General features: G+C 42.4%; 2 protein-coding genes across 4 annotated transcripts in view; one reads left to right on the top strand and one right to left on the bottom strand.

The window, feature by feature from the left end:
* The window catches only part of AIDA (axin interactor, dorsalization associated), a 45,600-nt gene extending 44,932 nt beyond the window's left edge, over positions 1-668 (bottom strand). For both annotated transcript variants that reach the window (XM_015424587.1, XM_015424588.1), the window contains exon 1: positions 379-668. In XM_015424587.1, coding sequence (XP_015280073.1) covers positions 379-488 — 110 coding nt within the window. In that variant the 5' untranslated portion in view covers positions 489-668. The remainder of the gene's footprint in view (positions 1-378) is intronic.
* A 291-nt stretch (positions 669-959) lies between these two features.
* On the top strand, positions 960-21,294 carry BROX (BRO1 domain and CAAX motif containing). Of its 2 annotated transcripts, none has more exons than XM_015424582.1 (13): positions 960-1,289; positions 5,624-5,765; positions 6,533-6,639; positions 8,370-8,466; positions 11,145-11,240; positions 11,981-12,053; positions 12,908-13,013; positions 13,494-13,583; positions 14,002-14,087; positions 15,871-15,952; positions 16,596-16,746; positions 18,117-18,276; positions 18,704-21,294. In XM_015424582.1, the coding sequence occupies exons 2-13, from the start codon at positions 5,665-5,667 to the stop codon at positions 18,788-18,790; spliced, it is 1,236 nt and encodes a 411-aa protein (XP_015280068.1). In that variant the 5' UTR covers positions 960-1,289; positions 5,624-5,664; the 3' UTR covers positions 18,791-21,294. The 2 variants fall into 2 exon arrangements, with proteins under 2 accessions (XP_015280068.1, XP_015280066.1); XM_015424580.1 differs by having other exon boundaries at positions 5,619-5,765.
* The last annotated feature ends 1,078 nt before the right edge of the window (positions 21,295-22,372 follow it).

The raw sequence follows: 22,372 nt of genomic DNA, 5'->3' as shown, positions 1-22,372 counted from the left end.
CTCCTTCCCCCCACCCAGCCTCTAGGGCTGCAGAGACGGGCAGCACAAGGCGCCTTCCGATCCTCCTCCCACCCCTCCCCAAACCAATCCCACCCAAAATAAAACAAGAGTCCAGGGGCACCGTAAAGACTCAACAACATTTATTCCAGGTTAAGCTTTCGTGAGCCAGATCTCACTTCATCAGATACACGGCGTTGTAAAGCCATTAAGTCGGTGCTTTCATATTCGCAACAGAAAAGCGAAGCGGGGAGGAGGGAGACGCTCAAAATCAGGATCATCCGGGCCGCTCCTCAACTTCTCGCTCCACCCAACGGCTTTCCCCTCAGCCAGCCCCAGCCCAGCCCTTCGGCGCTCCAGCCGCCGCCGCCCCGCACTCACATCTGATACTCATCTATCGCCTCCACCAGCTGCCCCCAAGAGTCGAAGTCGGTCCCCTTCCTGAAACTGGCGCCCCAGCGCTGCAGGTGGCTCCGGGCCGCTTCCGACATGGTCCCAGCGCTGCTAGGGCTCCATGCTCACACCACCGCGGGGGCGGAGGGAGAGGAGAGGGACGAGGGCTCGCGCCGGGCAACCCCCCGCTCTGTCCAGCCTCGCAGCAACGGCACCACTAGTCACCGACCAAGCCCATCTGCTCTCGCAACCGAGCTTGACGGCCGCCTCTAAACACCCCGCCCTGCCGCCTTAGGATCAGGTTAGGTTGTACCAGACCCGCCCCCCGCCTTCCTTTTCTTCACAAGCCCAATGAAACTATAGCAACGCTTCCGGCTCCCGAGAGAAGAGACAGAGCGGGACGAAAGGATAGGACAGGCACCATAGAGATCGAAGAAGAGCGGCTCCCCGTTTTACATCACGCTCTTGCCCCGCCTGTATTCAAATAAAAACAGGAAGTGAGATATGTTTATGTTGCTGTTGTTCTGTTGGGGGTCTCGCCGTCATTTCCGTGCAGCCGGTATTCTACGGGGTATTAGGTGTAAAAAAACTTATTTTAGTGCGTTCAGACGTGCCAGATGCGGCTGTGAGAGACCGGGGTATTCGACGCCAAGCGCCACAACTACCGAGGCAAAAGCCGTTTCTGTTCCTATGATTGGTCGAAACACTTCCGCCTCCTTGCCTGTCCCTTGTTTGGGCGATGGAGGACACGTGACTAGTGGTATCTAGGACGGCTCTGGGGTTCATACGTGGTTTACTGTTGCCCCGGGGAGTATCTGCCTTCGCTGAAGGGGAAGTATAATTCTCCCGTTCCTTTACTTTTGGATCTTGAGGGGGAGGGAGAGTACTCCGTCTCTCAGGTAAGTGAAAGCCGGATATTTCCTCCTTTGTAATGTGAGAAGGAAAGTGTGGTGCTCCTTCTTCCTGAACCGTCTGTCCTCCTCCTTGATCCTTTTGTTTCCATAAGTACAGCCCAATCTTTCTGTGTGGACATTTACTCGTCAGGACTGCCATGGAGTTCAGCGGGCAGTCCCTGTCCGGTGTAGGCAACAACGTCCTTGATCCCTTTAAAATCAAGGCGTTTAGAAGCGTCTACTTCGTAGGATGGGTGCATGGGAAGGGAGAGCTGCCTTCCAGGGAAAGTCCATTCCGCTTCGGTCTTCTTGTTTTTCGTCCCTTAGGTGTGTATCACCGCCTTGATTCTCAGATATCCGGTCCGTTTCCCGACTGTTTCCCCACGCACACCCCGAAAGCCATTTTCTTGTGCGGACAATAGGACAGGCTGCGATCCATTTCCTGGCTGCTGTTTGTTACTATAATCCTATAGGCTACCAGCCCAGGAAAAAGAAAATCATGTGCAGTCGCTGGAGTAAACGGAACTGTTTTCGATAGACCAGGATAGACCGTTGACATTCAGCGCTTTGTATATCTTCCTACTTTCTTCTCACAGAGAGGTTCCTTTGTATACTTAGCCCAGACTGTTGTTGGTCTTATAATCTACTTTTTAGAAAACGTTTAAGTGAGAATGCTTCCAGTTTCGGACAAAATCACCATGGTTGGTGAAGCGCCTGTAGGCAGATATTTCATTTGACAGCGGGGGAGGGGGTGCTTTCGGATTCGTAATCACAAAGATGTAAATGGAATATTTATAGCAGAAAGCCTAATAAACATCCCTGGGAAGGTGGCCTCAGTGAATCAATATTGATAGCCCGATTGCATCCACCAGTAATTCAAAGATAAAAATTATGATAGAAGAAGAGGATTCAGAAGAGGGAGAGAGAAATCCCATCAGGCAAGCGCTCCGGATTCCTAATCCGAATCATATTTACGCAGAAGTAAATCCCATAGATTTCAAGATATTTTTTCTCTAAACGGATTTACAATTGCAGCCCAAAACGATTAAACGTAAAAATGATTGTATGCACAAAACCTTAAATTAAGACAATCGGACCTAGCTGATTTGTTCGTTTTTTCACGAAAGTAAATTCTATCATATTCAGTGGACTTTTCACTCACTGATTAGAGTGTTAGGTTTATTCCTGATTATGTCCGCCCATTCTGGAGAAGGCGTCACGTGGTGGAGGACAACAATGGGAAGTTAAGGCTACAGTCTTAAGCACAGTTAGATGGGAGTTGTTGTTCAGTCGCACAGTCGAGTCCGACTCCTCGCGACCCCATGGACCACAGCACGTCTTCCGGAGTTTGCTTAATTTCCTGTTGGGATTAGCTCTATTGAAAGCAGTAGGATTGACTTCCCATGTAAATGTGCACAAGATTAGGCTGCGCGCCTAGGGCCCCTTGTTCAGTATGAGGAGGTTGAGTCAGGAGGTTCCAATCCAATTGAGAGGAACGCATGTGCACTCTTACTAGGCGGCGTGTAATGGCCATTACTTAGGTGATCACGCTCGGCCCAAGGAGCCGTACCATAGAGCGGGGCGGAAGCGGAGCTGTTTGAGCTATTTTGAGTCCTTTCCTCCACCTAGGCGGGAAGCACTTCTTCAACAGCGGCAAGGAGATGCTGTTTGTTTGAGAGAAGGCTTGAATAACGCTGCTTCTTCCCGGGAAAGGGGACAAGAATGCGGGGCTGGAGGCTTGGGATTTCGGCTCGGTCACTTTATTGTAGTAGCTTGTGTACGGGCGCGTCAGCCGCTGTTTGGGTTTGTGGTTTAGGTATGGATCGCATTCTGGTGATGCCTAAAATCGGGATTTTCTGGGAAACACAGAGTTAGAATGTTTTGCGCAGTAGTCCAGAGTATAATTTTGAGAGGGTTATGGGGGTATTATTTTTATCATTGCAAACAAGTTGTTACTGTCCACTTGTATTTGGAAAAACTGTGACCTGCTTTTCCATAATCCCTGCTTTCTCACACAAGAAACATCTTTCTAAGAGCTCTGGAAATTCCTGTCAAAGATGAGGGGGTGTTTGATAAATGAAGGGGAGGTGGTTGCTCATCTGCCCCCTTTTTATTGTTGTCAGAGATTTTTTTTTAATCAACTTGCCTGTGATTGGTGACAATGGAACAGTCAGTGCCATTTCCAGCAGTATATGTAATTCTCTGTGTGTTCAACAAAGTAGGTAGAATCACAGCCTTTGGTTTGCATACAGCAGTGATACTCAGTGGTTTAGAAGCTACACATGGCCTTTTGAGATGCCACCTGTGTCTCTTCTGGGCACAACTCCCCAATATGATGCCTATTTCATGTTCCAGGGAAGTGTGCAATTTCTTTATAGAATGGGACAATGTCATCACTAGCAAAACTGGAAAAAGTACAGAAGAGGGTAGCCAAGATGATTAGGGGGTTGGAGGACCTTCCCTGTGAGGAAAAGCTGAAGAGCCTGGGACTTTCCAGTTTAGAAAAGAGAAGGCTGAGGGGTTACCTGATAGATGTTCATGAAATTATGTAGGGGGTAGAGAGAGTGGACAGAGAGAATTTTTCCGTGCTTTCTAAAAATACTAAAACTTGAGGGCATCCAATTAAGTTGGCGGGCAGTAGATTCAGGACAGACAAAAGGAAATACTTATTTACTCAAAGACTAATTAAATATGAAATTTACTGCCAGTGGACATAGTCATGGTTTTGAGAGGTGTTAGACAGATTCATGAAGGATAAGTCTATCAGTGGCTATAATAAAATAAATAAGTTAAGGGAACCTCCATATGCAGAGGCAGCAAATCTCTGAATATCAAAGCTGGGTGGTAGCATCAGGAGAAGGTCTCTCCATGGCAAATGGCTAGCCACTACGTGAAATAGTATGTTGGACAGGATTAATCTTTGAGTATTGGTCTGATCCAGGAAGGTTCTTCTTAGGTTGTATCATTTATATAGTAGACTGTGATTACAATAGAACAAAATTTTAGGCACTTTTAAGACGAACAAAAGCTTATACCCAGAATTAAACTTTGTTGGTCTTAAAGGTGCCACTGGACTCACACTTTGTTCTGTTGCTTCAGACCAACACGGCTACCCACCTGAATATGTGAATACAATAACAGGTGTACTTTGAATAACCAACTTGATTTAAATTTTTATTTCATTACAGTGTGGTATATCTCCATTCTTCCAGGAAATAGTGGGCAAAAGGGATCATTAGGCTTTCTCAAAAAGAAAGATCAGTAGATAACCATGGTGCTTTTTAAAAAAGAAGTAGACTAAGCTACTGAAAGGACTGTTAACCTAGCTCTGAAAAGACATGTTTTAGCATCAATAGAACAAGTGTGTGTGTGTGTGTGTGTGTGTGTATTCTCCAAGTGACCAAATTAAACTGTGTGTATCAAAATGTTGTCTCCAGTGTTAAAACTTAATTATGTTCACAACAGCCACAATGAATTCGTAATTCAAGCTACAGTGACCTCAGAGACTCAGAGAACAGTTAATAATGGGTCTTTTGATAGAAATCCTGAATAGCAAACCTAGTTGACGGTGCCATGAATGAGAGGCATGCACTTCTGACCTCTGACCATATATGGTCCCATGAATATGGGATCATTTTGCTCATTCTAAATCATGCGTCATAATAAACACAGTTTAGGAGACAACTTAAAAAAAAAAATCCTTATAGCCTTGCAAATATCATATAGCATATCAGGCTTTCAGTGGAGTTAGCTGAGACAAACACTGGTTTCTATTTTATAAATGATAAATTTTCATAGCTTTTAAAAAAATAAATGAACAGAGTCATTGGTATTTTTAGGCTCTTTTAAGAAGGTAGGTGGTTAAAAATGCAAGATGGTTTATTTACAGTTATCAACGTTTTTTGGAATTGTGTGTGTTTGCGTACATGAAATATGTAGTACCAGAAGAAAAAGCCTGTGAGCGCGAATCTTCCATCAGTAGTCTCCTACATATGCTGGCCACCTTCTGCTGAAGATCAATTACCTTCAAACAAAAAGTATGGGGGGAGGGGAGTGAGGCAGATTTGTCATAATTGCTCCCACTTCCCTTTTGCTCAAGGAGAAAGCTCACTCTGCTATGTTTAATCCACCAGCAGAAGAAGGGTAGAGAGAAGAGCCCCCCTCCCCCAGTTTTCTTCACTGCAGCTTTCTTTGCTGGTGTGTATGTTTATTAGGGTTCCACAACCATCAGCAGAGGATTGCGAGGAAAGCGTGTTGGGGGAAGGCAGGGAAGGTGTGCTTCCACAAGCATTTTATGTTTGCACTAATGAATACATTAATTCTTCTTTTCCTCAGTTTAGGCTTGCTAAAGCTCTAATCCTGAAGGAAGTACTCAAGAAAAATGACTCACTGGTTTCATCGAAATCCTTTGAAAGCTACAGCTCCTGTCTCATTCAATTACTATGGGGTAGCCACCACTCCTGCTGCAACAAAGATATGCAAGTAAGTGGTTCTGGATTTCCAGATTTCAAAACCCACAGTGAATCTTGACACAAAACATGCTTTTTCTTTTTTTACCTGTATAAAAGACAGCAGCACTGTTGAAACTCTGAAATTTCTCTCTGAAAAATGAATGTGACTGTGACGACCTCTTATTTGGGGAGGTCTGGTATCCCTTTAAAAGTGTTCTTTATGTTTTGCTCTCAGAGTAATCTGGCTGCCACCAGGGAAATTTAGGCTTTCCCAACCTTTTTCTATAATATTTTTCCTACTGGTTTTGGTATTGTGACCCAGGGAAGAATTTGTTTCCTGGGAAGAATTTCGTTCAGAACTTGTGTCTTAAATAAAAGTAGATTTATTTGATGTTCACGCACTCTTCCCTCTTATTGACAGGGATCAGGGCATGTCACTTTGTAACAATATTTTCCTTAGGCCATATATGGTCACTGTTTCTTTATGCTTTAACTTTTCATAACACACACAACTCAGAGACAGCACTTAACTCATAGCAACTGCTTTTACACAGCACACTCTTCTAACTGTTTTACTCAACTGTCATACCTAACAGACACAACAGATAGACATTCCAATCATCCACACAGCAACCATTCCAAACCCCCTCCCCCTCTCTGTCACTCACCAATCATATCACTTGCTTGAGTCCAGCACTCTAGATTATCCTCACACAGCCATGCCAACCAAACATTTAAACCCACACACACACAGTAAAACATGGAATCGTTACAGTGACTATTTTTGTTTTTATACAGTGATTTAAGGTTATCAAGAACACGGCTCCTGGAGCTTTTTACAGATTTGAGTTGTACTCCAGAAATGATGAAAAATGCAACTGATACTTATTTTTCACTCTTGAAAGGTAAGTGAGCCGGCCAATTGGTGTCTTTGGTCAGTAGGTTCTTACAGAAATCTCTTAATCTCTGACACTGAGGCTTTAAAGCACAGGTGATTTCTTGCTCTGCTCATAAAGAACTCACAGTAAATTAAATTAAATAAAAAGTAGATATTGGAGGAGGCATGAAGGATCGTGAATCATAGAGCATTGTGCTTGACATAGAAACTGTAAAAGTCTGTATACCCTTTCCCTATTGAATTCTTGATAGTTTTCTATCCTAATTATGAAGATGGCAAGAGATTTTGAATATTGTAAGACAAATTGATTAAACAAAAGTAAGATTTAGTTCACTGGGTAACTGACAGATCAAGTGATTAGTCTGTTTTGACTCAGAAAAGGAATTACAGAGATGGGTGCAGAACCAGATTCTCTGGATTCCTAAGACCAATGTTCCCTCTAAGCCTGTGGAGTCTTGTGAGCAAAAATTCTACTTTGTGAACTCCTGGCATTAAAGTTGTGAGTGAGTGATTTGGCTGCTGTGTAAATTAGTTTGCTCTGGAGCCTTCCTTCCTGAGCTAAGACAAAAATGTTTGAGCCAGAGGCTAAAAAACTGTGAGCAAGCTCACACTAACTCAGCTTAGAGGGAACACTGCCCAAGACTCACCCATAGTTCCCCACAATCAAACTTCTATGTAGAGAATGATGTTGTATGTGTATATTTTAATAGTGACATGTCTTAGCGATGTGTGGTTGGATAGCCTTGTCCCGTGAAGTGCTCTGGGTTGTATATTCTGTTCACCAAAAATAGTTAAGTGCAGCCTTGTAATGGTCAAAAATCTTGTAACCATAACATAAATTCAATATTTTATGTGCCTCCCCTCCCCAGCTCTCCATGTCAGCACCTTGATAAGCCTGCTCTGCTGGCATTTTCCATTTGTCCTTTATTTGTGCACCTGGCAGCTGTAACATCTGAGTATTTGCTCAAGAGCTGAGCTTGTGCTGCTGCCCTTTTCAATGGAATTCTGTACATCATTATCAAAGAACTGCTGTTTTTTCAAGAGTTATGTTTTTCTTTGGCTTCCCATTGCCTCAAGTTCCACTGAATGCATTTAAGTTAATTATATATACTTTTATTACTTCATTTATGACTCCATCTGTTTTTTACTTATTTTTTAAAAAACATATTTTGAAGGGACTAGTGGAGCTCTGAGGCTATTTTGGTTACAGGGAAGATGTTGTCATTTTTAATATCAGGTAAACATAAATACTAGCAGTAATTTTTTTTCTTGTGCAAGATTGTATATCAAGGCTTAGTGCAGTGGTACTCCCTCCATGGCTCATGGAGGGCCATATTTGCATTACTATCGGCCAGAAGAGCCACATTTACTTCCACCCCTGGCATGAGGTCTGCACCTTAGGGAGGCTTGCAGCTTACTTGTTCTTTTGGTGGCAGTTGTTTCAAGGTAAAAACCACTTGCCAACTACAAGCCCACTTTTCTGAAACATGGGGCAGGTGCCGCATTGGGAACCCATGCTCAAAAGAGCCACAGGTGGCATGTCAAAGAGCCAAATGTGGCTCCCAAGCCACTGAGTGAGTATCGTGGGCTTTTAGAAACTTATATAGCAAGGCAGGAACAAAAGGATTATTTCATAATTACTGTACATAGTGGCAAGATAGGAACAGATGTTAAGGACCATTTTGAAACTGTCTGATTCACAAAGGAACTATTACAATTCTTTATTTTTGTTAACAGGGTTCATAGTTTCACTGGATGACTCTTCACAAGACAGCAAGCTGAGATACATTCAGAACTTTAAGTGGACAGATACCTTACAAGGACAGCTACCAAGGTATGTGTGCATTATGAGCTCCACTGCTTATAACATATTTTCCAGACAGCAGTAGAGATACTAACAATGCAGTCTTATGCAGAGTTATTCCAGTCTAAGGCCATTTACTTCAGTGGGTTTAGGGTGGAGCAATTCTGCAGAATCGCAACATAAGCAACTTGAGAGATCTCAAAGCAATTGGTAGGGGGTTAGGCTGGCTATTTAATGTTCAGCAGCTTTGTTCTCATTTCATTTGTGTGAGGATGAATTAGCCTTTTGGTTTTGCTTCAGCAAACTAACCCACTGAAATTTGCTTTTCATAAAAAGCAGATCTTACTGAGTTTAAATATTGCTCAGGAGCAAAAAAATATGCAGTTTGATTTGTGCATTTTGACTCAAAGAGTAAGTTTTATCAGAATTCAAGTGCAAATAGAATTGCAGGTGTTACAACTTCTCAGAACAGTCAGCCACAGTCCAGCACAGTGAGAAAATATGGACCAGTGTATTAAGAGTCTACATAAACACTCAATTTGTTGTCAGATTCCATTGTTCTGGGTGTCTCTGCCTTATCTTGATTGCCACTCATTCTGAAACTTGTTACCTGCCTCTAAATGCTATGAATTGAAACTATGCTTTGAGCAAGATTCCCTAAAGAGCTTCTTTATGATTTCTTTGCTTCTGTTGGCCACCCATGCCAAGTATCTATGACTTTTCCCTGCCATCTTCATATAAAACATGTTTATTTCATTCTTCCTAATTGATCCTTTCAAATATGCCTATGACGCCTTGAATTTTAGAGAGAGTCAAGATTATGTGTTGGATCCAGCCAGCGTTTCACTGGTGAAAAGGGGGGGAGGGGTTCCTCCAACAGGTGGGGATCATGGAACCTGCATAGACAAAAGAAGAAGAAGAGATTGAGTTTATACCCCACCCTTCACTTGGAGTCTCAGAGCGGCTTACAAACTCCTTTCCCTTCCCCTCCCCCACAACAGACATCCTGTGATGTCATATGTGATGGGTAGCTATAGTAAGGAGGGGAGTTGGACAAGTAAAAAAGTTAGCTGGATCAAATCCTTTGTAAAGTAAATAAATTTTTCATTTTTATATAGCAGTATGAGGATTAAAAGCCATTGATGGATCTAAGTAGAATCTTCTGGTTCAGAAGCTTCTGGATGCCAGTTACTGGGAGAAAAGAATAGGCGGAGGAATGGTGGTTAGTTTCATGTTCTGCTTATGAACTTCCTAGATTTATGTGACTGACCATTGATGCTGGACTAGATGCACCCATAGTCTTAATTCAGCAGGTTCTTTGAAGGTTCTTATGCAAACTTGATTAATTTGCACCAGGCTTTCGTTGTGTTTGATTTCATTAGCATGCAGGATAAAGACGGAGAAAGAAATGGTCAACACATCCATGAATATGAATTAAGAAATAAAAACACTGTGACTAGACAAGTTGCTGGTGTCTGGATTGGGGTGTGCAAAAAAAATCAGCATTTTTTGGGTCCAGGTGTACTGAACCCCTCCAGAATCAGTATTTCCTGATATTCCCAGGATATCAGGAAATAATTCGGGAAATCGGGATTGCCGAATTTATTCGGCTCCATTATACCCTGTGGCGCCTGTCCCTATAGGGCATAATGGAGAAGGGGGTGGGTGAACTCATGCTGCTTCCGGATTCAGTTGCACACAGCTTGGCTTGCAAAAGCCATTTAAAGGGAACGTTCCCTTTAAATGGCTTTTCCAAGCCACATGCAAGTGAACTCAAAGTGGAGGTGAGTTCTCTGCAGGCTCTGCCGGCCTTGGGGAGATTTCTCCCTGCAGGATCAGCTCCTTTGTATGCTCTGTTGAGCAATCCAGTTTGAACCAACTGCCCATCAGATCCCTCACTGAGGCTGTGGGCAAAGGAGGAACAGCTTGGTTTAAACCAAGCTGTAGGAGAAGCCAGCCAGCCCGAGGCCAGCTGAGCCTGGCTTACCCAAGTAAAAGCCAAAAAAAAAAAATCGGCTTTTTCGGGCTGAGCCATATGAGGTATTTTTCGGGTATTTATTTGGTTTGGTTTGTACTGAACACACATCCCTAATCTGGATATAGAAATGTAAACTGTCTTGTAATCTTCATGTAATAGATTTATCCAGAACATAAGATGTTTGTGAAAAATAAAGGAAAGCTCTCATATGAGAGTATAAACATGGATGAACATGTACATCAAAGTGAAATTTGTTCTTGAGATTGAACACTCTTTTGCATGAGAAAATTTCACTTTCTGTGAAAATGTTGCATCTGTTATATTCTCAGTGGCATTAGCTAGGAGACTATAAATTCTGTAGTAACATAATTGACTTCTATTCCTTCATTATCTGTGAAGGTTGAGAAGGAGTTAATGGAGACTGGGGCGCTGGCTGTGCTTCAGCCCTTCTTAGTTCTGACTAAAATAAAGCAAGAATTGTTTCTGATGAGACAATTGTTGTTTTCAAGCTATCAAACATCTATGTGAACAGCGTGCATTTGAGCACTTTTGGGTTTGCTCATGTGATGTGGGAAAGGGCTGTGAAGGGGAGAACAACAAACAGAAGTGGTTTTGTTTTGTAACTCCAAAAGATAGACTGAATATTTGCAGTCCGTTGTAGTTAAAAAAAAATGTTATTTGTGGTGCAGAAAACCACATGACTGGCTTGTTTCTCTCCCTCCTCCTTTAGTGCCCAGCAAGATGCTGTGTTTGAGCTTGTTTCCATGGGATTTAATGTGGCTTTGTGGTACACTAAATATGCATCCAGGCTGGCTGGGAAAGAAGAGTAAGTATTGTCACTTTAGTAAGCACTATTATAGCTGGGTCCTACCATTTTGCTCAGCTAAGGGCAGACCTTTCCTCAGGATCTTAGGACTCTTACTAACAGCTTAAGGATTTCAGCATACTTGGGTCTTCAGGAAAATACAACTTTATGAACTAAATAAGGAGGGGGGGGAACTCTTCCAGGGAAGGCCCAAGGACTGAGTATGTTCTAGGATGCAAGAGCAGGTGAACCGCAGAAAAGGAGGGAGGGAGGGGGTGTTATCCCACTCAAGCTCTTAAAGCTTATACTATTAGAGGAGAAGATCAAGGTTAGGGAGAAATTTCCCAATGACTTGTTTCCCCATATGATGCCTTGGAGCCCCAAATTGCAATTTTCTAAATACTGCTAACAACCAATTCTATGCTGATGAGAGTGCCAGAGCCCATTTAAAAGCTGTCATTCTTTATTCTTACATACGATTGCAGTCTAAGTTGCCAAAAGTCTTGGTGGATGTTAAGCTCATGTCCCAGCAGCAAAGCTGCTGAAAGCGAAGTCATTTATAGACATGGGATACACATTTCTTAGCGGGGAGAGGGGGGCTGTGCCGTCCCGTGCCCTTAAAATAGGGTGAGATAGCAGTAGGTTTTTTAAAAAACTTTAAATGATAATTCTAGCTAATTTGGTGATATGAAATATGTGTAGTTCTATGTGGTGCTTAATTTCTGTCAGGCAGTTGTTCTAATAAGCTGCCAATCCTTTAGCGTAACAGAAGATGAAGCGAAAGAGGTCCACCGTAGTTTGAAAATGGCAGCTGGGATCTTTAAACACTTAAAGGTAGGATACTTTTCATTTTAAAATACTGCTTCTTAATGGTGTTGGCCTCTGTGAAGACTTTGTGTTCACTTTTTCCTCTGTGTTCTGTACAGCTTTTCTCATGCTCTTGGTATGCTTTAAGCATGGGCGGGTGGTTTTGTTGTGGGGGAGTTTGTTTTTCCCCTGTTAGCAGATTGATATCATATCAGTAAACTTTGAAAGGGTAAAAGCGAATAGAGGATACTGAGATCAGCTTCAGATTTTCTGTAGTCGCATAACCTTCATGGGATGGCACCACTGTGTTCTCCATATGGTAGAAATTGCTTGTTTGGAATACATTTATTGTCAAATTGAGAGCCAACATGGTGTAGTGGTTAGAGTGTCCATCTAACATCTAGGAGATCCAGGTTCAAATCCCCGTTCTGCCATGGAAGCTTGCTGGGTTACCTTGGGCTAGTCTCACACTTAGCCCAACCTACCTCAGAAGGCTGTTGTGAGGATAAAATGGAGAAGGGGAGAGTCTTGTAGGCCACTTGAGAGAAATATGGAGTAAAGTGAATAAATTGTGTGTACATAAAATTCAATAAGCTTCTTTCTCTCCGACATGCTAGATTTCCCTGCACAGGAGATCTTGATGGGGAAGTTTATTTCAAACAAGCAATTGAATGACTGTTGGGCTGGGCTGGAAGCCTCAAAGGTGCCTTGTCTGATGTACCCAGTGGTAGCAGTCACCAGTTCCTGAAGGCACAGAAGCACTGTATGGTGCCATAACTTTTGCTATTTCGCTTAAAGGTTATACTCACAAAACTGAAAGCAGCTACTAAATCACTTTTATCTTTCAAAGGAACATAACAATTGCATTGGTCTTTGTTTAGGAGAGTCACATCCCTAAGCTGATCACTCCAGTAGAGAAGGGACGAGATTTAGAAGTTCGGCTTATGGACTCCTACATCATCCAGTGCCAAGCTGAAGCACAAGAAGGTATTTGCATTCTTTATTAGCCTCTCTGTGAGTTTCTTGAGCTAATTATGTTCTAGGGTAGAATGTGATTTGCAGCAAATGTTTTTCCTTCAGTTGTGTACATCCCAGTATGAATAGAAAAATCCATCTACTATTTCAAGGAATTTGAAGAACTGTAGAATGATGAGATTGCTCTAATTGAAAGTCTCTCTTTAGCGTCAGGGTCTTCCTCTCTAGTCAAGGAATATTTTGATTCATTGCAGCTATATTTTAGATTTTCTTAACTTTGTTTTTATCTTAAGCTTTTGATAGGCACAGAAATTTGTAATATAACCAGTTCAAGTTTCAGTAGTAAGGTGTACGTATTTAGATTTTTTAAAAATAAAATCAGTTATGTTCAGAGTACGGCTAAATTAGAATGGCTAATTTATCACCTATATTTAAGCTGTTCAGCGTGTAGTTGGAGTCGGTGTTTAAAATGACATTTATTTTTTGGTTTAGTGACAATTGCCCGAGCTATTGAGCTGAAACACAATCCCGGTTTAATAGCAGCTCTGTCCTATGAAACAGCCAATTTTTACCAGAAAGCAGGTATGTTACCAGCGCTGATGACTTTGTTTTGAATGGAGCTTGGTAGTTTCTCCCCAGAATCTTAAACACAGACAGATTCCACAGATGAGTGGATACTTGGCTTGTGTTAACGCTGGTCCTTTCTCATAATGTAGGAAGCTTATTTCAAAGATGAAACATAAGGAATTTTTCTTAGAACCAAGTGTAAATTGAGCACTGAGCTCTTTTGTGGCAGTATCCTAGCATAGCTGTGGTTAAGCATCTCACAGCGATGCATTTTCAAGGCAAAGCATGCAGTAATGCTAAATTGGGGACTCATACAAAATTACTGTCTGTTACCACTAAGAAAATAAGACAAATAAAATGGCTATTGGAAATCTAATCACAAGATTAATGAACAAACTACTTTTGTAATAATAATGTTGTCTTCTCATTCCAGATCAAACACTGTCAAGTCTGGATCCAGCATACACAATTAAGTGGCGAAAATACCTTCATTTGAAGTGCTGTTTCTATATGGCCTATGTAAGTTTTGGAAAGTACTTTCAAAGAACTATTGAGTCCTCACCTGGATCCTATTTTAAACTATTCTTTTCTGGAAGCTATTTTTTGGATGAGTTACAAAGTATATGTTGTAAAATTCATTTTCTTGGAAAACGTACCCTTTATCCATAACAGTACCAAAACAGTGGGTGATATTGCCGTCTCTGTTCTCCCCTGCCCTTCTTCCATCCATTGAAACAAGCAGGATTTAAATTTTTCCTCACAACTTTCCAGAAGTATTTTTATGGCCCCCCGTAGGGGATTTTTTATTTGCATTTACTAAAAACTACAACAAAATTAGGGAGGGAATCTACAGACTATAGGAGAAAGAAAAGAAAACCCACTAAAGACCCAAGGGTTGGAGGTCACATACAGCTTGTAAAAAAATTGCTTAACAATAGTAAAAAGCTTTCTTTAACATTAAGAGTGATCAATCACCATCATAGCTTGTAAAAACATCCCAGCAAATCTGACTATATGAAGAGTAGTCCAGGAGAATCGTTATTTAACTTAGACACAAATTACAGAGAACAATGGCATCTCATTTAACCATTATTTTTCCCTCCACCATTAAAAGCAAATTAACAATAAGTCTCCCTCAGTAGATATAACACAATCTCATTTTTTCTTCCATTGCTGTTTTCCTCTTTCTTCTTCCCTGCTATATCAGGAACTGGCCATCTCAAAACAAAGTCCCTTCTCCTTTTCCCAGGACTGTTCCGCTTAAATTCTTGCCTTCAATCATAGGGGTCGTTCCAATTTGCTTTTCACTGCCCGACTTGAAGAGAGTCTCATCACCTTCTTGCCCAGCAGACTTAATCAGGATATAACCATGGAGGATACTCCTTCACTTTAAGCCTCACTTATGGTCTGCATACAGGCCCTTCGAATTCCAAATGCCCATTTGACTATCCTCTTCGATCCTGGAAGCCCCTATAATCATTGGTTAGACACTTCTCCAATATTAACACAGTCCTTTTAAAAGCAACAGCTGACATGTAGCACAGTTCTTGCATAGTACCTTGTTTATACCAATGGGGAACAAAGGCTTAAGACACAGTTTGTAAGAGTCTATGATTATTTCTGGTCAGATGGTTAACCAGCAGCTCTTCCACTTCCTGGAGAAAGCTTGGATATCACTTGTTGCTCTTACTACGTTGTCCGTCGCCATTTTTAAGGATGTTTACTTTTACAAAGTTTGCCAAAGTGCCAAAAACTTGCTTCAACGCTTAACTGCCTCCTGAAATCTCTCCATATAGTCCATTGCCACTTTTAAACATGCCCCCCTTTCTTCTAGCTCCATAACACTTATAAACAGTTCTTGGCAGAGGAGAGTCCCCTCTCCCCCCTCGCTTTTCCCCAGGGGGCTTTCGCTTTGTTGTTTCGTTTCAACTTTACTCACTCTTCATATGTAGATCTAGTAGATCTTGTTGACAGATATGCTTATTTGCCACTCGCCCTCCACTTGCTTGATGGGGTATGCGTAGCTTAGTCCTTGCTGGAACACAGCAGAGAAACCGTCGGAGCAAAGGGACACCTCAATTTCCTGACAGCGTGCCGGGAAGAGGCGACCCTCAGTGCTCCATGACTAGAGACCCTTCGCAAGGGTCCCCAGGGGGCGCAGATATTCGCTCCCCCTCTCTAACTGCTGGTTTGCGAGCTGCCTCCCTGGGAGATCCCAGGAGACACAGCCGCCATCAACTCGCCGAAACCCCGCCTCTCTTCAACTTTCCAGAAGTATTTAGTACATACTTTTCTCCTCCAGGCTTACTGCTACTATGGCCAAACCCTCCTGGCTAGTGATAAATGTGGAGAAGCAATAAGATCTCTTCAAGAAGCAGAAAAATGTAAGTATTCTGCCTATCAGCTCCCCACCTCAAAAAAGAGACCAAAGGTTTGTTTCCACACATTCAATGTGGACATTTGAAGATTTAAACACAAATGGACACCAAATCCAACAGTGTAGTTCTACGCAGAGTTACTCAGTCTAAGCCTGTTGGTTTCAGTAGGCTCATATTGAATTAATTTTGCATTGGATTGCACCACAGGAGTCTAAAATCAGACTTTAAAGGCCCTTGGTAAAACCATGGGTTGCTGGTCCAAGTTTTCATATGGCAGGGAGACCACCACTGTTTGCCCTGTTGAAAATACTGCGAGTTGTATAAATGGAGGATGTTGAGATATTGCTATTCAAGTCTGGTGTCTGCTCAAAAGGATGTTGTTGTTTTTTTAAAGTATCCTCATTCTGCTAATAAACAACGTGGAAATATTTTTCCAGGTACATGTTGATGTTAAACTAGCAACAGTGCTTGAAAGGTGTGTGCATAGGTAATAGTATACAGGACTTGCATAACACATAAATATTTCCATAATGCATGTCTCTAATATTCAGTAGACACTCAAATCTAAATGCTAGATTTAGTGAAAGGTATATGCAAGAGGATAGTTAAAAATACTTTCTTCTGTCTTATGTGCTGTTTTCTTGTGAAGTTTTTTCCAAGGCAGAAGCATTGTGCAAAGAATATGGTGAAACCAAAGGGCCTGGAACTACAGCTAAGCCTTCAGACCACCTCTTTTTTAGGAAACTGGGAACTCTGGTGAAAAGCACCTTGGAAAAATGCCAGCGAGAAAATGGATTCATGTGAGTGTATTTATACACATCTCACTAAATTATTATTTAGCCAGATCCTAAGCATGCTTAATAAAATATGCTGTCTTGCTGAATTCAGTGGGGATTACTTACCAATGGCAGAAGTGAACGCATGTGTGGCGATTCCATTTTGCGGACAGTGATTTTATATATCAGAGTATAGCGATATTGGCACAAGCTAGGAGCAGACTGTATTCTTTCCCGGCTCCTTTGTTTAGTAAGGAGAACATAACATAAGAACATAAGAGACGCCAATGTTGGATCAGGCCAAAGGCCCATCCAGTCCAACACTCTGTGTCACACAGTGGCCAGAAATACCAGTGCCATCAGGAGGTCCACCAGTGGGGCCAGGACATTAGAAGCCCTCCCACTGTTGACCTCCCCCCAAGCACCAAGAAGACAGAGCATCACTTGCCCCAGAGCCCTTATCTATACCTTGTGGCTAATAGCCACTGATGGACCTCTGCTCCATATGCTTATCTAATTCCCTTTTGAAGCCGTCCATGCTTGTAGCACCCACCACTTCCTGTGGCAGTGAATTCCATGTGCTGAGGGAATGCCAGGGCTCTGTTGCTTGAACAGGACAACATCAGTGATGGAACAAGCAGCTCAAGGATCCTAAATGCTTCTCAAGAGAGAAGCTGTGCGAGAGACTGCGGATGTGATATAACCTGTCAGCCTTCCCCCTGGGTCCATTCTAATCACCATCTGCTCGATTTTTGTACGGATGTTGATATTCTGCACTGGGGAGTTTTCTCCCTACCTTGTAAAAGACTCGCTTACACAGTCTTGACTTTGTGCCATAGTGCACTGATTTCTTTAGAAAAACAGAAGAGTCAGGGGTTGCATTACTCACCAGGGGATGCATTGCTTATCGTGCCTGATCCGGTGTCAGCACCAGATAGCTGATCCTGACCACTTCCTTCATTGGCTTGCTTATGAAGCTGGACAGAGAAATCCATATTACCCTTTCCTAATGGGTTGTGCATGAAATGTGCATAAACTTTATTTTCTGTCTCAGGTGGTAACAAGGTATCAAGAGAGCGTACCGTCTGGGTAATGCAGTCAGTGGTAATTAAAAATTAAAATAGAGGGGACAGTGTGTGCTGTGGCTCACAAAAAAGCTCAGTCTTTTAAACCAAACTTTTCTTCTTCGCTATGTAGACTTGGAACCTTTAGCCGATGCTGCTTTTGCCTTATGAATCTTCTGTACAACTGTATGCATTGACATATAGGCCCAGCTATATTTATGCAAGTAATATGAAAATTGAGAGGTGTATGTAGTTAAATTATGCAAGTTGTCTGTCATTCCCAGGAACAGCTGAGAAACTGCTAACTTGCCAATTTTTTTTCCCTTTTAGTTATTTCCAGAAAATCCCTACAGAGGCTCCTCAGTTGGAGCTAAAGGCAAACTATGGTCTTGTCGAGCCTGTTCCTTTTGAGTTCCCTGCTGTGCATGCACACTGGACACTAGAATCCCTTGCTGCATTTGATCTCACCAAGAGGCCAAAGGAGGATAGTGTAAGACCAGTAACCCTTATTGTTTTGTCTTGTGATGTTCTGTTTCTACATCATCTCTCTTCCCTGCTCAGTAGAAGAATAACGGTGGTGCTAGAAAGAGAACCAAATAATCTGTTAAAGACTTTGGAAGATTTGTATATTGGGTATCTTTGTCTTCTGCCCAAAGAAGTCTGAAGGTTTCCCTAATGCCAAGTTTTGAAAACATGGCTTAGTTAAGACTGTTAGACATGTTGTGACGCATGCAGTCGCATCTTTATAGCAAATAATAGTCTCAACATTTAGTCTCTTCTGCACCATTTCTTGCAAAGAAAAATGTGACTTGGCTAACAATTTTCTTGATTTTGAAAGCTGTGTTTTAAACCCTTTCTGATAATCCAGTGACATAGTATCTTTATATGCATTTCCTGATTTCTCTTGTTATTTACAGGCTAAACCGAAGCCAGAGGAGGAAGTAAAACCTGTGAAAGAGCCAGATATAAAACCTCAAAAAGACACTGGATGCCAGATTTCTTAAACTCCCCAAGTGCATTGAATACCCCTTGTGCGCTGCGTTTTGCAAACTCTGGCGTTTCACTGTTCACCCCCTTTGCTGATTCTTCTGGACTCCTTCATCCTCAAAAAGAATTCACTGCTTTTCATGTTTCGTAACTGTCATTCTGGATTGAGTGTATGTGGTTTCCTTTCATAAGGATGTTGGAAAGGATGAGATTAAAACTGGGTGGAAAATATCTGCTTCAGTTCTTTGAGGGTGAGTTAGAAGTCTAAACGAGGAAAGTCTGAGGAAGCCTTGGAAGATGCTGCATAAAAAAACTGACTCAGATACATCATGCAAGAATACCAGGGATGTACTTCAAGAGCATGGAGACTTAAGCTATCAAGCTAATGAACAACGTAAAGAAATCATAGCACATGAGAGTACAGGGGCTTTCAACTAGCTTTTGATCTTGAGGACCTTTGACAGAAGCATTTTGACTCGTATCCAACAACTGTTTTCGCCCATTGGAAGGATGTTTCTGCCAGCAGAGGGGGTGGAGACAATTTCCACCCAATCCCCCCCCCTTCCACACACACACATATTGTGCCCAGGCTTCTTCCTAGGATCCCTGTGGGCTACAGCAGGAAGTGGAGGGGGAAGTGTGGTTCTCATTGGATTGCAAGCCCCTATTCTAGGAATGTTTGAAAGAAAGAGAACACGATTGTAGAAGCATCTGTTGAGAGTCATTCATCCTGTTTATCATAAGAGCTTAGCAGAAGTAAAACTTGTCTAGAAGGACCATTATTTAAGTCTATACCATCTTGGATAAGCAGTATCTAAGAAATGTTCCTTCCGAGACTAAAAAATGCCCTGTTAAGAGGATTTACAGGTGCTATTGTACATGTAGTTAATATAAAGAAGAGTCAAAGGAGGGCAGATTACACGAAAGAGCAATGTAGAGAAGTTGGTATGATTTATGGAGAGGATGAAGGGAAAGTACCTAATTTCAGCTGCAGGACATAAACCTCCTGTGAGATTATTGTTGGTATAATGTGTTTGTGACATGGCAGTAGATACTATAAGTAATAGAGACTAAAAGTAATGTAAAAGAGTTGTGTAAATCCAGGAAAAGTAACACAGAAAGTTGTGGACTAATGGGACTTTGAAAATAGCAAGGCTGTAACAGATGGTTATGTGGAAAAGCAGGAGCAGAGCATTCTTCTTAAAGGGGGCATGAAGGATGGTGCGACTCTCGAAAAAGCAAACATTGGGCGCACTGATGGTGTGTGAAAACGTGTTGGGTTGTGGAACACGACCACCCTTAGCTGAGTGGAGTGACAGGACACAACGTCGGCATAAGGCTGGCAAGAGGAGCCTCTTGTGTTGGCAGGATACACCCTTGTGCTCACAGACTTGCTGCCCATAGCTGAGCAGAGTGGAGGGGGAGGGCACAACCCACTGAACCCTGATCACTAGAAGCGCTGAAGTGAAACGTATACAACTGTTTTGGAACAGAATATCCTGTAGTGACAATGAAATTTAGTGCATGAGTGGGTTAGTTAACGCTCTAGTCTGGATTTGTATGTGTGTGCGATGACTTACTCTCTACTTCTGGCCTGTTTTTTGGGCCTGCATTTAGTGAGTATGTGAGCAGCCATGGTTTCAAAGTTGGCTGGAGGTCAGGAGCCTAAAGGGCATTTATTACAATGTCATGTTCTTAAAATTTGCTGTATCTGCCATGCAAGTCCAACTCTTCACCAGAATTAAAATTATCCAGATGTTTTGGGATGTCGTCTCTTTCTCTCAAACCAGAATCCAGTAAAGAAATAATGTGGAGCTGCTTCAGTGCATAGAAAACCTTTATGAAAAATTTTCATGTAGTGATCTGCGCAGTGCTCGGCTGGATACTGGCAGAGTTGATCACAGAGTATTTCAGTGGTTTAAGAAACTTTGGAATATACGTTACTAAAGAATTTGTACTACTTGTAGATAGAGTAGTAACAAAGGAGCTATTTTGCCTAGTATGCCTTTAACCAGCCAGTACAATGCAGTGATCATTTAAATAACCCATCCGCAGATTTAGCAGAGAAAACGAATCCTGCAGCCCAACCAGCCAGTTCTTCTCCATCTACATGTTTTCAGAACTCAGTCCCTTTTATTCCAACGCGACTTGCAAGTAACGGAACATAGGATAGTGACCTTAATGTATTTTTACCTCATTTCAGTGCTCTTATTTTTTCCTTTTTTGCCCTCACTGCACTGTGTTTTCCACATTCATTGGATGTCTTGCAAGTTACTTCAGTCACCCAGCATCCCTCCCCGGTCAATACTGGAGAGGCTTGTCCGGAACGGCTTCCTGTTCCGTTCAGTCCCCTCGCTCTTTGCTGTGAGCCTGCTGTCAGCTACTGTGCCAAGCACTGTACATGGTCAGGGTTGTGTTCCGTGCCGTGCCGGTGGTAGTGGTGGAAAGTGCCGTGAGGTTGCAGCCGATTTACGGCAACCCCCTCATGGGGTTTTCAAGGCAAGCTATGTCCAAAGCCTATTTTCCATTGTCTGCCTCTGCATAGCAACCCTGGACTTCCTTGGTGGTCTCCATCCGAGCACCAGCCAGGGCCGATCCTGCTTAGCTTCTGAGATCTGATGAAACTGGGCTCGCCCTGGGCCATCCAGGTCATGGTGTGCTACTCTAGGATGTACTGTGTGTCCTTTAGATCTTGCCAGTTCTTCTGTAGCTGCCCCAACTAGCATCTTGGGTTTTTTGCCTTGCTGTTGTGGGGCTTCCAGCCTCTTCCCATCTCCTTCTTCTTAGTAGACTTCTTTGTGTTCAGAGCACAGGGCTTGCTTCTGGTGACACATTCCAAACTGGTAAGGACTTTAAAGTCATTGGAGGAATAGATGGGATATTATGGGTTTAATATCTGTGGCTCCCTGGCTTCACCTTTAAATTATCTAGCATAATTTTTCCGGATTTTTGCTCCCTGCTCAAAATTGCCCCTAGGTGAAAATCCAGTTGGGCAAAATGTGGGTTTTCTGTATGTGTGCTTTCACTGTGTATAGCTCATTAGCAGCATCCTTCAGGTTTAATCCTCTTTTCAGGATTCCAGAAGTAACATTGGCAGTAAAAAAAAGAGAGAGGCTTTCTTTACTTGTTGGTTGCTATTTCCTAATACAGGCCTCATAAATGGCCTAGGAGTACCAAGTTGTACAGATCTGATCAGTAGCTTGGACGGGAGACCACTGGGAGCCTCATACGAGAGCAGGGTAGACTTACAATTTGTTTTCTAAAAAAGGATAGTCTAGCACAGAGAACTTGCACTTTTGTGTTTCCTGCATCTTGAGTACTTTTCAAGCACATGATGAATCCAAGCACATGAGTGATGAATACAAGTGCCCTGAAATAGTTCCTGCCTTGTGCAATAGTAGAATGTTGGGGAGGATGTCACTTTACAGCCTTGCCGGCCCAGAACTACAGGGTGAGACTTGTTTCTGTATTAAATCTTCCCCGTGGGAGTAAGCACATCTTTCTGATACCTTTAATAAGACTTGGGTGGCCACTGAGCAAGTGGCAATGTAGAATAAGTGAAAACGAAGTAAAATTGGGTTTAAATGCTTCGGTTTCTC

The sequence above is a fragment of the Gekko japonicus genome, unplaced genomic scaffold, assembly GCF_001447785.1.
Source record: "Gekko japonicus isolate JY-2015 unplaced genomic scaffold, Gekko_japonicus_V1.1 scaffold404, whole genome shotgun sequence".
Lineage (NCBI taxonomy): Eukaryota > Metazoa > Chordata > Lepidosauria > Squamata > Gekkonidae > Gekko > Gekko japonicus.
Note: the sequence above shows the minus strand (reverse complement) of the source record. Positions and strands in the feature narration are given on the sequence as shown.

Bases quoted from the DNA above. Each gene is read 5' to 3' on its own strand.
- BROX (XM_015424582.1), top strand. From the start codon at position 5,665: ATGACTCACTGGTTTCATCGAAATCCTTTGAAAGCTACAGCTCCTGTC. The intron at 5,766-6,532 runs GTAAGTGGTTCT...GTTTTTATACAG, and splicing joins GCTGCAACAAAGATATGCAA to TGATTTAAGGTTATCAAGAA. The intron at 13,584-14,001 runs GTATGTTACCAG...TTCTCATTCCAG, and splicing joins CAATTTTTACCAGAAAGCAG to ATCAAACACTGTCAAGTCTG.